The sequence below is a fragment of the Theobroma umbraticum genome, unplaced genomic scaffold (genome assembly GCF_002168275.2).
Source record: "Theobroma umbraticum cultivar Fairchild unplaced genomic scaffold, ASM216827v3 scaffold_34.0, whole genome shotgun sequence".
Lineage (NCBI taxonomy): Eukaryota > Viridiplantae > Streptophyta > Magnoliopsida > Malvales > Malvaceae > Theobroma > Theobroma umbraticum.
Window position 1 is genome coordinate 1,349,780 of NW_018397275.1, and position 17,833 is coordinate 1,367,612.

The following is a 17,833-nucleotide window of genomic DNA, read 5'->3' on the forward strand; positions in this document are numbered from 1 at the left end:
TGTTAGACAGGGAAGAGGTTGGGATATTAATTAAACAAAACCACACCGTTTTGGTGAAGGAAAAAAGAGTAGTGATGTGAATGATTATTAGCTTTAAATTATTGTTTCCATACACATGTCATTGAAAGGTACAATACTGAAGACGCTTAATACTATAAAATAACAAAGAGAAAATTTAAAAATTTAGCACAATAATCGATGCATATGGTTGAATTTTTAAGACCACATCCCATCTACAATCAATTGACTATAAGTGAAGAGCCTTTATTATACTTATATGCCCAAATCTTTTAAGAATCCAATTATTGCACTTGCTTGCGTCTTGAAATCTTTTATTAGGTAGATGTGAAAGGGTCAACCAATCACGTTACTTTGTTTGCTTGACGTTATTCCTTTCTTAATTAATTGGATCGCTGGATTCCTACATATCCACTATTTCTTCCTTGAATATTCAAAATAGGCAACACTTGAATGGAACATTGTTCTTTTTGGCGTGGACTGTGAAATTCGTAAAGTTTTATTTTTATTTTCTTAATTAATTTTTAGTTATTTTAGATCAATAGACTAGGGTTAAGGATGAAAGGTAGATTAATTAAAATCATGGTAAATTACAATAAACATTCACGATCTTATAAGTTAATAATTTCATTTTCAGTCAGAATTTCTTTTTTATTTTAAAAAAAAATGATTCTATTTACCTCAACCGGTATGTCAAGTGTATGACCTTGTCGACTGGAGACTCTTGTCCTAATCTTTTAACTGCCACAGAATTCATCATAGGTTTTGACCATATCATGTAGAAAATACAAATATCTGAGCATTTGGTTTATTGGTTGGTGCATGATCTTTTGCTTAAAAAGTAGAATTCGAATCCCTCTCTTCCAATTATAAAAAAAAAATCAAGTAGAAAACACCGAAAGAGAACCATAAATCAGCAAAGTTTTTTCTTTCTTGTCACTGCCCTTGTTATTATCATTCACAAGTACCGAAACACACAATAATTCATTGCATTCACAAGTAAATCAATTAAGCGATGTTAATTAAACTAATGACAATGGTTTCTTAAACTCACTTCCATAAGGGAGAAATTTTCAAGACAAACATCGATGTGGCAGCAAACCCCATTGTCATTCGGCTCTAAAGCAAGAGAAAGTATTGCCAGTAGTCTTTAAAAGGAAAAATTTTAAGTTCTTTGTGTAGCAGGTACTTTCCTAAAAGGGTGGACTTAGAGCATTTTTAAAAAATGGGTCCAATATAAAGCGACATTAAACAGTTAAAGAAAATTTTATATATAATTCAATTATCACTCTTCTAAAAGATTAAATAAAATTTAAAAGACATCGAACATTCAAAAGAATGCACATTAATAATAATGATGGTGCCATTTATATATACAACTAAATAGAACCATAAATGAGTCTCTCTTACTTTTTACATGCAAGAATGGAAGAGAAAATAATTTTTCAAACTTAAATGAATTATATCTTTCCTTTGTGTCCTAACTCTTCTTTTATTTTCTATTTACCTCTTAAGTTGCTAATTAACATATTGAGTTATTGGGTGAAACTATTGAGATATAAAATGTTATAATAGCTTATTAGGTTGGACTGTAAAGATATAATATGTTATAATATGCTTAGATTTATATTAAAACTTAATGGGTTTGCATTAATAGACTAATTTTTATTCTTTTGTAAATTTGGTAGGCTTAACATATTCGTTTAGAACTTATTTGTTGGACTTAACTAGCAATACACTAACCATAATGATTTTAATTTTATCAAGCACTTTGAAGAATAAAATTAATTATTAAATAAAAAATTATATTGAGAGCCATCAAAATAAATATAATGAATAAAATTGTATTGAAAGAAATACAATTATTTCATTCCATCAATTTATATGTATATCTTTATTATTTAAAGGTTGCAACATTCATATTAAGATACAATGGTTACTTTGAATAAAAAATAATATATTGATAAAATTCTAAACAACAATGTAACATTGTAACTTATATTTGAGAATTACATAATAATTGATTTATTTTTAAAGAGTAAAATCATAAAAAATAAAATCCACATATCAAGAAAAAAAACATGACAAGTAGAAGATAGAATCCACATATGACATATTACAAAAGAAAGAAAAAGAATATGATTGATGATTCATATAAATATATAAAAGAAAATTTATAGAGATTTAGAATATATGAGTAAATATAATAGAAATAAATAAATATAAATAATAATATAAATTAAAAAAAAATAAAAAACAACTTTAAAATTGAATCAAGCATATGAAGTTATTTTGTTATTTTTTATTTGTAATAACTATTAAATAAAAAATTATTTTGGGAAGGTCATTCAGAAAATTTATTTAGTATGTAAATTTTTTTTTAAATTTTGGAGGGGGCCATAAGGAGGCTCTCCCCATGCTTCCCTGCTTATGTGGATAAATGAAAATTTTACTTACCCAAAAATAAAGTAAAAATTTCAAATGAAGTGATAAACAATCAGAATTTGTGCTTTCAAGAAACTCATAAAGGCAAAAAATGCAATGTGCATATGGTCCATAACCTTGAGTACCAAAATCAGATTCAATTCTCTAGTGTCAAGAAAAAAAGTTACTCATATTCAACAAAATTTAATCAGAACTATCAGGAGAAAACAAAAACATGATCATGGACAACCCTTGGAATAAATTTAAACAGGAATATCAGGCGGCAACAAAAACATGAACATGAACAACCCTTTGAATCAAAATACCTGGGGACAACAAAAACATGAAAATGAACAACCCTTTGAATAATTTAATCAGAAATATCAGGGCACAACAAAAACATGAACGTGAGCGACCCTTGTGTAGAGGACATGCAGCTAAGCTCAGCTACATGAAACTAATAGCAGCTCAAACATCAAACCCCTCAGGAGAAGAAGCTACAAGACGGAACTAATCCACCTAATCCTAGAAGATTTCCCAGCTGACAAATATCAAATGCAGATTGAAAAATCAATTCATTCAATCCTGTCAAGCATGAAAGTAGTCAAAAATCGTTTCACAGGTACGACTGTGATTCAAATCATTAGTTTATATGATTCTGATTTGATCACTCTTTATATCACTTCTCAAATCTTCTTATTAATTCTTGGCATCATCATATAAATTGTTGAACACAAACTTGTATAAATATAAGTATATAACAGTGTAAAGTTAAGGCTGTATACTACAAAACATCTTTCTTCATACCTTATATGTATGAGAATTGCTTGGTTAAAGAATTTTTGCCACAACTTCGATGATTTTTATAATTTGTTTTCAAAATTACCTAATCATGTTACATAATAACAAATCTTTTGCGGGCGGTATTTCCAATAATTTAAGCAACATGTCTATGGTGTTTTTGATGGGTCCTTCCAATTACTGGGTATTGGGCTTTGAAGGCCTGCCTTTCTTTTGGATATTGTGAAAGGTCTCTGCTTTTGCTAGTATTCTGACGAAGAGTTCTATGCTTTACATATATATATATATATATATATATATATGCATATACATTATTTTAAATTAAATGTCTAGCTTCCTACTTTAAAATGCTTCAAAATAATTTTTATTTTTTAAAAATAAAAAATATTTTTTCAATGTTATCCTTCATTGAAACATTAATTTTAAGTTGATCCTTCTAACATATACAAGGTTCAAAGAAAATAGTTGTAAAACAAAAAGAAAACATCCCATTTCTAAAACTTTATGTAATTTGAGAAGTGAATATTTAATTTAGAATTGAGATAATATGTTTTATATGTTGAAGCCTTTTCCTTAGTTCTTCTTTGTTTTTATCTCTCATTAATTATCTTTGGTCCAATTATATGCAATTAAGCTTGCAAACTTTCATTTCATTTCGTTAAGATAGATGTAGATATAAATTAAGCAGTTGATTAACCTTAATATATTAGGTATATAGCAGCTAAAAATAGTTGATTTCTCCGCTGAGAAGTCCGATCTTAGTTTCTTGTTTGCACATCAGCATATTCCTCCTTTAGATGTTCTTTTCATGTCTCCGCACTCTGCTCACCCCTGTTCGGCCATAGATATCTCATGGTGTTATTCTCTTCCCCTCTTCACTCCTTCAACCCTCTATCTTTTACATTAGTCGATCAATGGTTGTATCCTTCTAACTATTGCATAGACAACTTCTACTTTGACTCCTCAGACGTTGAATTTCTAGATGCATTTGATTGACAAAGACTATAGTGCTTTGAATAGATTTATTGGTGTTGGATCTATGCTGTCTATTAACATCCGTTTCGTTAATTTGCGAATTGTACAAAAATGTTGTTTTGATAACTTATTTATCGGGGATATTTGGATAAGATATCGAAGGTTTTAATAAGTTGTCTATTTTCCGGGTTCATCTTGTCATTTATATGCATTGGCTTGGAACTGATCATAGATAATACAGTACTTTTATTCAAGAAAGGTTTTATGATGGATACACATTCACACAACCATATGAATAAACAGGGCAGGATGCTAATAAGGATGGGGTTCTTTTCATCATATAAATGTCTCAAACACCACAAAAGGCTTTGATAGAACACTTAGACTTCTTCCCCTCGTCCGATCGATCAAAATGAAGGAATTGGAAATGGTCAAAGGATTTGTATTTGAGGGGGTGCGTCTCATCCACTAGCTCTTCAAGTATATGTATGATCCCACTAATGAATGAAAACATTCCCATTGAGTATCTTGTTTCCTTCTCCTTCATGGTGACTTGATGGTAACAGGGTGGTATTCTGTCATTACTCCAAGCCTAATCAAAGCAACCTCATTAGATTGTCAGTTTTTCCATATTTATTTTTTAAACTGAGAAATAAAAGAGGGATTTGAATTGGGATCTGCGATTTGACGAAGTAATCTGGATATATCATTGAAGACAAAAGCAAAAGAAAGTCAAAATGGGTAAATTTTATTACTCACCATCAATGCATCGCCTGCCATGACCACAAAAGATGTAGGTGATGGCTGTACATCGACCCACTGGCCATCCTTGAGTTTCACCTGCAAACCACTGATACGACCTTGATGAATTATGGACAGAAGAGTTCTGTCTGTGTGAGACGCTAAACCAGTATCACTCTCGTTCATCTCAGGCTTCCTATATTTGAAGAATCGAAGAAGATAGTTGGTTGATTTGACGTAGTAATCGTAGTAATTCCCAACACCATAGCTTTCAAATAGCATTCTCATCACGGTTCGGTCTAATTCTGCTACTAGCTCTGAATAGCTTTGAGCACTTTCTCTAATTCACCAAAGAAGGGATTAATAGAAAGTAATTAATATTAGCTAAGAAACAATTGTAAGATCACCAAGGTTAGAGAGGTTCAAATTATACCGAAAGCGATCATTTCCAGCAGGCCACATGAGATTAGTGAAACTTTGAGTTCCATTATGAGTTGTGGGATTGTCGATCGCCAAGGATTCATAGAGGGGAAGAGATCTGTATTGTCCGAAGTAGTCAAAGTAAGGTTTATTGCTTGTGTTTCGCATTTTCACCTCAGTTGGGAGATCGAACAACTCTTCAGCTGTGGCAAAAACTGTGTCATGAAGCTGTAGAGGTACTTTGTCAAATCTTGCTTCAAAACAGCCTTGCTCTTCGAGAGCCTGCCGCACATCATTGCATGCTGATACCCAAGTGCCTGTTCCGGCGTTCAAATTTCCCTCGGAGAAATCGATAACGGGAAGCTTAAACTGGGATTGCAAACCCATAAATTTGATTTTATTCTTTCCCTGCAAGTTTTGGGTAGATATACTTCAATTCTGAAGGTTGAGCATGGTATTTATAGACGTACGTTGGTGGACTCGAATTACACTGATGACAAGCATTTTGCAATGACTAGATAGATAGATTCTAGCTATCGATAATGCACCCAAAACGAAAACCGAGTCAAGCCGAGTTCTCTTTTCCTTTGATTGGCGAGTCAAGCCGAGCTTGTCTAAAGAAAAGTTTGATTATAAGTCTTGGAACTCGGCTTGAGCTCCATAACGTTTAAATTAAAAAATGGGAATGGCAAAGAGCCACGTCTCCCCCCCTTTTAAACTTAGAACCTGCTACCGGATATTTCGGTAAACTTCGTCCTATTCTTTGTTTACTCAAGGCAAAACTCGAAACGTTGGCATTTTATGTTGTTGCAACGTGCAAGCTTGGCTTTCACAAAGGCTAAACACTTCTGCTAGCTTTTATTTTTTTGAAAAAATTAACATAAAATAAAATAATATAAAAGCGAATGGTCTTCTCTCGGTGAAATAGTGTTATGAAATATACGCTTTTTTCTGTATTATTATTATAAAAAGAAAAAGAGATTAATATACTTCTTTCTTTCTGCATGAATTTAATCTTCTTATTTTTATCTCAACTTTAAAAATATATAGCATTCCTCTTATGACTTTGGGTTCCTTATGTTGGAATCTATACTTGAAAAGTTAAAGAAGAACAAATGAAAAAAAAAAAAACAAAAACTTAACAACTAACAACAAAAGAAATAAGAAGGAGTTTTGAATGAAAAAACCATATGAGGCACTGACTTTAGAGTAGATTTCCATGGCTACCCCAATGCAAATAGCAATTGTTGACATCCTACTCCTAAGATACAATGAACTACTCAAGGATATTCTAATGTGCACTCAAATAGAAAATTCGAGAAACTCGTAAATCTCTGGACTGCTCTTGAAGGAATTTTAGAATGAAGAAGAATAGAGTTTTTGGAAATATGGAATGGTTTCTTAATGAATTTTTCAAAAAAAAAGGGTTGGCTATTTATAGATAGCGACCCATCACCAATGTGCTTTTTCATTTAGATATACCTATTCAAAAGTAAACAAATGTGTCCTTCCATAAGTACATACCTTTTTATAATAAAAAAGTCATACTTTTCCAATAGACACATTAAATTTTGAATCACTAGAAATAAAATAAAATGCCAACAATCCCCAACATGATTCAAAATTTAAGGGATACAAAAGAAGTCTTTTACAATGCATTCGATGAAGGTGTCCTGTGGACTTGAACCTCACTTAGTATGAGAAAATCCATATAGAAGAGCTGAGTCAACTTGTATCTTGAACTACAATTTTCTAGCCTGAGCTTCAATTCATCATACACATCGTATGAGATTTTATTGAGTTCTAAACAGGGTCGCGCTTTTAATGGCCTTGTGCTTGTATCTTGTTTCCTGAGTGCTCTAGAGAAAAAGCCTAATCTCAAAGGTTGCAGCCTCACAACCACACTCAAATAGGTGAGTTCTTCAAAGACATGTGTAACGGAAGCATATCCTGCACAATTTGCAGCAAACTCGTTCAAAGAATGTGCTCCTCCTAACCACTACATTAAGTACCATAAAATCACAGTGAGAATATAATTTTTGTAATGGTACTTTTTTAATCACTAAACAGCTTTTTTTAGTCAAAAAGGTTGGGTTACCACTGCCAATAATTTCTAATTAATGGGCTCTTGCCCCATCTCTCTTGAACATTCAATGACTTGCTTTTAGCTAGTCTTTTCTTTAATGGATCCACTATATTCTTCGAAGAAAGAATGTAATGTATATTGATTACTCCATTTTTAATTAAACTCATAATTGTTTTTTGCCTCAAACATAGATGCTCCTTTGCTCATTTAAGTTCTTTTGTTTACATTTTGCAATAGTAGCTTGATTATGACAATGAGGGCAGATTGTAGGATTTGGTTTTTCCATAATTGGAATATCCATTAATAAATGTTTAAGCCATTCCGCTTGTTATGCCGTCGCATTTAAGTCTATTATCTTGGATTCCATGGAAGACCAAGAAATACAAGTTGGCTTGGAGGATTTCTATGCAACAACAGCTCGACCTATGTGAAAACATATCCTATGGTAGCTTTAGTTTCATCTAAATTAAAGATCTAGTTTGCATCACTGTAGTTTTCAAGCATAATGGGATAACTTGAAAAATGTATACCCAATGATATGGTACCTTTTAGAAATCTCAGTATCCTTTCTAATGCTGTCCAATTATTTATATATGGATTACTAGTATATCTTCTTAACCTTCCCACTACTTGTGATATATCAAGTCTTGTAGGGTTTGAGAGATACATGAGTGTAACCATAATTTGAGATTACAAAAATTGAGAAACAAGCTCTCCAACATTTTTCCTTAATCTCACATTCGGATCATTAGGCGCATTCATGGGTTTACAATCATATTTATTGAATTTCTTCAATATTTTTTCGATATAATGTGATTGTGTAATTTTACTACATGTCAGACTTCGTAAAATTATAAATCCCAAAATAGCATTTGCCTCTCATAAATCTTTCATATCAAAGTTATTCGACAAGAAATATTTAGTCTTATTAATAATTCTCATATTGCTACTGAAGATGAGAATATCATCGACATACATACATAATATGACATCCAAGGTTAGAAACTTTAATATAAACACATTTATCAGTGTCATTTATTGAAAATCCATTTGTCAAGATTACGTGATCAAATTTCATAGGCCATTACTTTGGGGCTTACTTTAATCCATATAAGGATTTCATTAATTTACAAGCCTTGTGCTCCTGACCTAGTATGACAAATCCCTCTAGTTGTTCTATATATATATATATATTTCTTTTTCTAATTCCCTATTAAAAAAGGTGGTTTTAACAACCATTTGATAGATCTCCAACATATATATGAATGCCAAAGCTATAAGCACTTGAATTGTCATCATTTTTGCTACTCGAGAATACATGTCGAAATAATCAAATTCCTACTTTTAGGAATAACCTTTTGCAAGTAATCTTGCTTTAAATTTTTCTATAGACCCATCTAGCCAAAGTTTTTGTTTTAAATATTCACTTATAGCTAATAAGTTTACACCCCTCGACAATTCGGTCAAAACCCAAGTTTTATTATTTATTAAAGACTCCATTTCAATATTTATGGCATCCTTCCAAAAAGTAGAGTCTACAGATGATGTGGCCTCCTTGTACATTTGAGGATCATCTTCCATTAGATAGGTATGAAAATCGTTTCCAAAATTTTTCTCTGCTCTCACTTTTTTGCTTTTTTAGGACTTTCCATGTTGATCATATTTTCTTCTTTTTATTCTACTGAAATTGGAACTGTATTCAGAAGATATTGATTTATTTACCTTAATTTTGAAGGTAAAATTGATAACTCTATTATATAGAGTTATTTTGACTCATTTTGGGAGCTTAAGTAGCTAGATCTTTGAGATTTTATGTTCGAATTTTAGCATTATAGGTGTTTTTTTTAGTTTAAGTTTGATTATTTGTTAAGTGATTAATTTAAGTTATTTTAGTCAAATTTTAGGTTATTTTATTTTAAATTACTTTAAGAGTAGTTATTGCTAATTTCTCCTATGGCTTTTGTAGGAAATTGATGAAAAAGACTCATTTGATGAAAATCAGTGCAAGTATGGTGATAGCTTCATTCGTATATGTTTCAATATTTTGACCATATCTCTTTCTAAAAACTCCAAATGAGGTGATTCTTTGACCAATCAAATTATAAGAAGAAGGGAAACAATTTTTATGTTCACCAATTGGCCCAGTTATGATTGGATCAGTCAAAACATTTGTCAATTCGGACCACTGCAGCAGGATGTAAAGACTGAACATGATGCAGTATTTGGAGCAAATCTTTCAATCCAGAAGTCCAATTGATGTGAGTATTCCATTGGAAAGTTAAAGAGCAGGGATAAACTTTTATGTTTACTACTTTGCCCAGTTCTTCATATCAGGGTGAAACGCATGTTTGAAGTGATAGACTGCCACAGCGCTGGGAGAACAAGGCTGCAGCGTTGATGAAAGGAAGCACACATACAAAATTCCAGAGAGCTCAGCGCTGCAGCGCTGGAGAAGTAGCGCCGCAGCGCTGCGCGACTTCCCTAAAAAAATAAAAAGGACATTAACGGAATTTCGCAAAATTAGGTTATTTGGACCTATTTAAGGAGACTTTTTCAGAGATTTTTGAGGCAGCAAGAAAGGCAGCAAGAGAGGCAGCAAAGGAGGCAGCAAGAAACTATTCTGGAGATTTGGAGCAAGAACAAAAGCAAGGAAACAAGAGAATTGGACAGAAAATCAAGATCATACATCTCTAACTATTAGTTTTCTCTCTTACTTTGTGTTTTTTTCTTATTTTCTTTGACTTGGATTCATGGCTAAATTTCTTTGGATATTGTCTTTATTAGATATTATGAACTAATTTATTTTTCTAGGATTGCAATTGAACTCACATGTATCTAGATTTTTAATCACTTTCTTGCTTATTTTCAATGGGATTTGAATTGTTTATTCCAATTTGTTCTTAATGCTTTTAATTGCATGGCCACCAATTAAATTGATCTAGAAACCTAAACAAATTGGGAAAGGGAGTTTAGTGTAGACTAAAATTGGGATAGCATATGATCATATTAATTGATTTGCGTATAGATAGGGATATACCTATAGGCCATATGTAGCTAAATTAGAGCCTGAACTTAATGAGTTTGTTTTAATTTCAATTCACATAGGGATATAGTGTTTGGTTAAAATAGATATTTTTATAAGATGAGTTGGGAGACCCTTATAAATAATTTAGGACTCTAGGTTAGCAATTCAAACCATTGAGATAAGTTAAGGAAGAGAGGTAAGATTTAGATGAAGTGTGAGGGATATTGTAATCCTAGGCTTGTTTGATTTGATATTTATTTGAGTATTTATTATTTGATTTTTCTTAATTTAATTCTGCTTTAACTTAGTTTGATTTGATATTATTTTGATATTGTTTGGATAAGATTAATTTGCAATAATTTAGTACTTAGTAAACTTTTAGATCAATTCCCTGCGGGATCGATACTCTACTTGCTAATATCTATTCGATACGTATACTTGCGTGGTAGAATTTTAACTGACAAAAATCTCCTAAAAAAATATAATATCTATCGATTCTATGATAGCGTTGACACTTATATATCAGTAATTTTGGATTTTATTACTGAAATCCTATAGGTGACACCATCTTGGGAATAGCCCACAAAAACTTCATCAATAGTTTTAGGTCACAGTTTCTTCCTTTTAATTTCCAAATTTTTACTTTTGCCAAGCTCCCTCATATTTTTAAATAATTTAAATTAGGTTGCCTCATTTTCCGTAATTCATATGGAGTTTTGTCTAATTTCTTTTGAGGAACTCTATTTAGAATGTAACATGTAGATAAGAGTGCTTCATTTCATAAGTTTTTTGAGAGTCTAAAACTTGAAAGCATACAGTTTATCATATCCAACGAAGTTTGATTTTTCATCATTGCCACATCATTTGTTTTGAGTGTGTAAGGGGGAGATACCGAATGGATAATTCCATTATCATTATAGAAGTTTGAAAACTTTATAGAATCATATTCTCCTCCCCTATTTGAATTTTCAACTTTATTTTTATATGTAGTAAACATAACCAAAATCTTATCTTTTGTCTGTATTGGAAAGACATAACAATATTTAGAAAAATCATCTATGAAAGAATAAAGTATCTTTTACTATTCCTAGAGTAAAGTTGAACATCGTAAACATTGCTATGTATTAAATCTAAGATTGTAGATTTTCTAATTATAGATTTGAAAGGCTTTTTAGGTAATTTAGGCTGCACACAAATTTCACATTTTTTATGCATGTTTATGTCAGATTTAGGAATAAGATCCAAATGCATCATTCACTTAATGGATGAATTATTAATATGCCTTAAACAACCATGCCAAACATTAGAAGAAAGGACAACATTATCAAAAGAAAAACTATTATTAGTTTCGTTACCATGACAAACAACATTCGTAGCATTTAACTTGAAATGACCCTCAAATACATATCCTTTATTGACAAAAGGCTCTTTTCTACTAATTACAACTTTATTGGATTCAAACAATAATTTATAACCATTTCTAATAAAAAGAGAGCAGTTAATGAAATTCTTTCTAATGTTGGGCACATGTTGCACTTCATGAAAAGACAAGGTCTTCCCAGAAATTAGTAATAAATCTATTCTTCCTTCTTCTTTCACTTTTTCAACTACAGAATTACCCATATTTACAAATTTTCCATCAATGACATGATATTTTAAAAATATAGATTGGTTAGCATAAACATGGATATTAGCACCGGAATCAATCCACCAATTGCTAGATTCACACACTAAATTAATCACAGGAATGTTTGAAACATACCTTTTGACATCCTTACTAGTCATAACATTGACTTCTGAGGTCGGTGTCTCAAACATTTTCTTACCTTTGCAAAGTCAACAAACTCTTACCATATGCCCCGTTTTTCACAAACAAAGTAACATCTCTTCTTTTTCTTATTAACATTAGATGGTTGTTTACAAAAATTATCTTTCCAAAACTTTCTTTTTCTCAGGTTTGAATTTTTCCTTTCCATAATGTTTACTTTGTCCTCAAACTCATTGGATAGTTTATCCTTATCTCTCTGTTTTTCTTCAATTTGAAGAGAAATAATTAAACAGTCCATTGTCAAAGTTACACGTCTGTGTTTTAAGGACAACCAAAAGATTTCCATTTTGGAGGAAATTTTTCAAGTAAAGCACCCCCCATGAAATTTTACAGACATTCCAATTTTCCTTTGGTTCAATTCATGAATAAGAACTTGAATGAAGTGTGCTTGTTGCACAATAGATTTATTATCAGTCATTTTGAAGACCATATATTTTGCTATAATATAGTTGTCAAAACCTTCATCCTCTTTACTATATTTCTTTTCTAATGCTTTCCACAATTCATGTGTAGTTTTTGTAGTGCAAAAGTGATGACTCAATTATATAAAGTTATTTGTACACTTTGTGGGGGCTTAAGTAGTTAGATATTTGAGATTTTAAGTTTGAATCGTAGAATTTTATGTATTTTTTTAGTTTAAGTTTGATTACATGTTGACTAGTTAATTTAAGTTATTTTAGTTAAATTATATGTTATTTTGTCTTAAATTACTTTAAGAGTAGTACTAGTAATTTCTTTTATTGCTTTTGTAAAAGGTTTAATAAAAAAGGCTTATTTGATGAAAATCTGTGCAAGTGTGGTGATGACTTCATTCACATATATTGCGGTATTTGGACCATATTTCTATATAAAGGACTCCAAATGAAGTGATTCTTCAACCACTACACTTCCATGAGGAAGGGTTAGAACCTTTATGTTTACCACTTCACCCAGTTTGGACTGGACCATGGTCAAAATATTTTTATAAGTAGGAGCACTGTAGCAGTATGCATGGACCGAACATGATGCAGTATTAGGAGCATATCTTTCAATCCAAAAGTCCAATGGACATGATTCTTAATCCATTGGTAAGAGCTAGAGATACAACTTTTATATGTTTCATTTTTCTCCATTTAGAGCAAATTAGGGTGAGAATCAGATTTGAAGTTGATAGATCGCCGTAGCACTGGGAGAACGAGGCTGCAGCACTAGTGAAAGGAAGCTCACCATACAATTTTCTAGAGAGCTTAGCACTGCAATGCTGGAGATGTTGCATTACAGTGCTACTGTAGGAAAAAAACTAGTACCGTAGCACCAAGAAATCAAGGCCATGGTGTTAGGTGATTTTTCAAAAATAAAAAAATTGACGAAATTTTGGAAATCAGGTTACTTGGAGCCTATTTAAGGGACCTTTTTCAGAGGTTTAAAGAAGGAGGCATCAACCAATTATTTTGAAGATTTGGAGCTAAGAACAAAGCAAGAAAACAAAGAGTAATTGAGAGAGAATTGAGATTGCAAAGGTTTAACACTTAGTTTTTTTCTCTACTTTTGTGTTTCTTTTATTTTCTTTGACTTGGATTAATGGCTAAATTTCTTTGGATGTTGTTTTTACTTGTTATTATGTGCTAAATTATCTTTCTAGGATTATGGTGGATTTCAACATGTAGTTTGAATAATAGTTTCTCTTTTATTTATCATGAATGGGTGTAATTTTGCTTATTTAAATCTATTCTTAATGCTTTTGATTGCTTGGCCAATAATTAACTAATTTGTGAATCTAATTGAGACTCAACAGAGAGATTTTAGATTGGACTAAGGTTATATTCATGTCGCTTAGGTGATCTAATTCGTGATTCGGGTCGACATACACCAATTGCCATACATAGCCAAATTTGGACGCTTGTTTAATGAACTTAATTTAATTGATTCGTATAGACATATAGTGAACTTAATTAAGTTAGGTATTTGTATAAGCAACTCAATGGAGACTTGTCCATAGCTTTAGATTTTAGGTTAGTAAAACCATCCAGGAAAGATAAATAACAAGAAAAGCTAGTATCAGATGAAATGTTGAATGAACCCATAATCTTAGGTCTTTAATATATTGCTTTTCTCAACTTATTTAGTTTGTTAGTTTATTCAATGTTGATTTTTAATTGTTTTTAATTAGTTTTTCTTCAATTTTTGGATTACTTAAATAAGATTAATTTGTTTTATAATTTTAGTAATTTGTGAAACTTTAGGAACAAATCTTTATAGGAACGATACTCTACTTCATCACTATATTGCTTATTTGATATGTATACTTACGTATGCAAAATCAACAATAAAAATATATTGTAAAGAAACGTTAGCATTTTATGTTGTTACAACTTGCAGGTTTAGTTTCACAAAGGCTAAACACTCCTACTAGCTTTTAATTTTTTTTTAAAAAATAAAATAAAATAAGATAAAGGTGATGGCCTTTTCTTGGTGAAATAGTGTTATGAAATATGCTCCTTTTTCTATATTATTATTATTAAAAGAGAAAGAGATTAATATACTTCTTTCTTTTTGGATGCATTCATTAATTTAATCTACTTATTTTTATCTCAACTTTATAAATATATAGCATTCCACTTAGGACTTTGGGTTCCTCATGTTGGAATCCATACTTGAAAAGATAAAGAAGAACACATGAAAAAAAAAAAAACACAACAAATACTTAATAGTTAACATTAAAAGAAATAAGAAAGAGTTTTGAATGTGAAAACCAATTTGAGGCGTTAACTTCAAGATAGATTTCATTTGTTGCCTCGGTGCAACTAGTAGTTATTGACATCTCACTTCTAAGATACAACGAACCACTCAAGGATATTTTAATGTGCACTCAAAAAGAAAATCTGAAAAACTCAAAAATCTCTTGACTTCTCTTGAAGGAATTTAACAATGAAGAATAATAGAGTTTTTGGAAATATAGAATACTTTTTTAATGAATTTTTCAAAAGGAAGGGTTGGCTCTTTATAGATTGTGAACCATTACCAATGTGCCTCTTCATTTAGATACACTTATTCAAAAGTGAACAAATGCATCCTTTTATAGGTACATGCTTTTCTATAGTAAAAAAGTCAGACCTTTCCAATAGACACATTAAATTTGAATCACCAAAAATAAAATAAAATGCCAACAATCCTCCACATGATTTTACATTTAAAGAATACAAAAGCAGTCTTTTACAGTGCATTTGGTGAAGGTGTCTTGTGGACCTGAACCTTACTTAGTATGAGAATATCCATTTGGAAGAATCGTACTGAGATTATATCTTGAACTAGGATTTTCTAGCTTGAGCTTCAATTCATCTTACACATCGTATGAGATTTTATTGAGTACTAAACGAGGTTGAGGCCTTACACTCACACTCAAATAGGTGAGTTCTTGAAGGACATGTGTAACGTAAGCATATCTTGCATGATTTTTTACAAACTCATTCAAAGCATGTGCTCCTCCTAACCACTACATTAAGTACCATAAAATCATGGTGGGACCATAATATTTTTTTTAAATGGTACTTCTTCAATCACTAAACAGCTTTTCCAACCAGAAAGCTTGGGTTACCACTGCTAATAATTTCTAATTAATGAGCTCTAGTCGTATCCCTCTTGAACATTCAATGACTTGCTTTTTAGCTAGTCCATTTGTTAACAGATCCACAACATTCTTCAAACAAGGAATGCAATCGAAAGTGATTACTCCATTTTTAATTAAACTCATAACTAATTTCTGTCTCAAATGCAAATGTCTCCTTTGCTCATTTGAGTTCTTTTGTTTATGTTTCACAATAGGCACTTGATTATCACAATGAAGTTAGATTGCAAGAATTGGTTTTTCCATAATTGGAATATCCATTAATAAATGCTTAGGTCATTCTGCTTATTATGCAGTCGCATCTAAGGCTATCATCTCAAATTCCATGAAGGACTAATAAATACATGTTTGCGTGGAGGATTTCCATGCAACAGTAGCTCCACCTAATGTGAAAACATATCCTGTGGTAGCTTTAGTTTCATCTAAATCAAAGATCTAGTTTGATGTAGTCTTTGAGCACAATGGGATAACCTAAATAATGTATACCCAATGCTATGGTGCTTTTTAGAAATCTCAAAATCCTTTGAGACATACATGAGTGTACCAATAATGTTGTCTAATGATTTATATTAGGATTACTAGTATATCTACTTAACTTTCTCACTACTTGTGCTATATCAAGCCTTATAGCATTTGAGACATACATGAGTGTACCAATAATTTTAGAGTACAACAACTGAGAAACAAGCTCTCCAACATTTTTCCTTAATCTCACATTTAGATCATAAGGTGTACTCATGGGTTTACAATCATATTTATTGAATTTCTTCAATATTTTTTCAATATAATGTGATTGTGTAATTGTAATACCTATCGAACTTTGTAAATTGTAAATCCCAAAATTATCATTTGCCTCTCTTAAATCTTTCATGTCAAAGTTATTTTGCAAGAAATATTTAGGCTCGTTAATAATACTCATATTGCTACCGAAGATGACAATATCATCGACATACAAACATAATATGACACATACAAGGTTAATAACTTTAATATAAACACATTTATCAGAGTCATTTATTGAAAATCCATTTGGCAAGGTTACTTGATCAAATTTCTCATGCCATTGCTTTAGGGCTTACTTTAAACCATATAAGGATTTCATTAGTTTGCAAACCCTATGTTTGTGACCTAGTATGACAAATCCCTTCAGTTGTTCCATATATATTTCTTCTTCTAATTCATTATGTAAAAAGGCAGTTTTAACATCCATTTGATGAATCTCCAACTTATATATGGATGTCAAAGCTATAAGCACTCAAATTGTCTTTATTTTTGCTACTCGAGAATAGGTGTCAAAATTATCAAACATTTTTTTTTGGGAATAGCCTTTTGCAACTAATCTTGCTTTGAATTTTTCTAAGGACCCATTTGGCCGAAGTTTTTGTTTTAAGTATCCACTTATAGCCAATAAGTTTACACCCTTTAGACAATTCAGTCAAAAACAAAGTTTTATAATTTATTAAAAAATTCCATTTTAGCATTTATGGCATTTTTCCCAAAAGTCAAGCCTATAGATGATGTGATCTCATTGTACGTTTGAGGATCATCTTCGATCAGATAGGTATAAAAATCATTTCCAAAATTTTTCTCTACTTTCCCTCCTTTGCTTTTTGTAAGACCTTCAATATTGATTATATCTTCTTCTTCTTGCTCTACCATAATTGGAATGCATTCTTAAGATATTGATTTATTTACCTTAATTTTCAAGGGTAAAATCTCTTAAAATAATGCAACATCTCTCGATTTTATGTTAGTGTTCATACTTATATTAGTAATTTTAAATTTTATTACTAAAATCTTGTAGGTGACACTATCTTGGGAATAGCCCATAAGAACCCCATCAATAGTTTTAGGTCTCAATTTCTTCCTTTTAATTTTTGAAATTTTTACTTTTGCCAAGCACCCCCACAA

At 31.2% G+C, this 17,833-nt stretch overlaps 1 protein-coding gene across 1 annotated transcript; it reads right to left on the reverse strand.

Moving 5' to 3' along the window:
* Positions 1-4,468: 4,468 nt before the first annotated feature.
* LOC110427495 (putative 2-oxoglutarate-dependent dioxygenase AOP1) lies at positions 4,469-5,784 on the reverse strand. Its single transcript, XM_021443041.2, has 3 exons — positions 5,393-5,784; positions 4,978-5,299; positions 4,469-4,810 (listed from the first exon to the last, which is right to left on the reverse strand). The coding sequence occupies exons 1-3, from the start codon at positions 5,764-5,766 to the stop codon at positions 4,568-4,570; spliced, it is 939 nt and encodes a 312-aa protein (XP_021298716.1). The 5' UTR covers positions 5,767-5,784; the 3' UTR covers positions 4,469-4,567.
* Between the last annotated feature and the right edge of the window lie 12,049 nt (positions 5,785-17,833).

Coding starts and splice junctions, on each gene's coding strand:
- LOC110427495 (XM_021443041.2), bottom strand. CDS start 5,766: ATGGGTTTGCAATCCCAGTTTAAGCTTCCCGTTATCGATTTCTCCGAG. Junction 5,300..5,392: donor GCTGGAAATGATCGCTTTCG/GTATAATTTGAA, acceptor TTGGTGAATTAG/AGAAAGTGCTCAAAGCTATT. Junction 4,811..4,977: donor TGGCAGGCGATGCATTGATG/GTGAGTAATAAA, acceptor TGCTTTGATTAG/GCTTGGAGTAATGACAGAAT.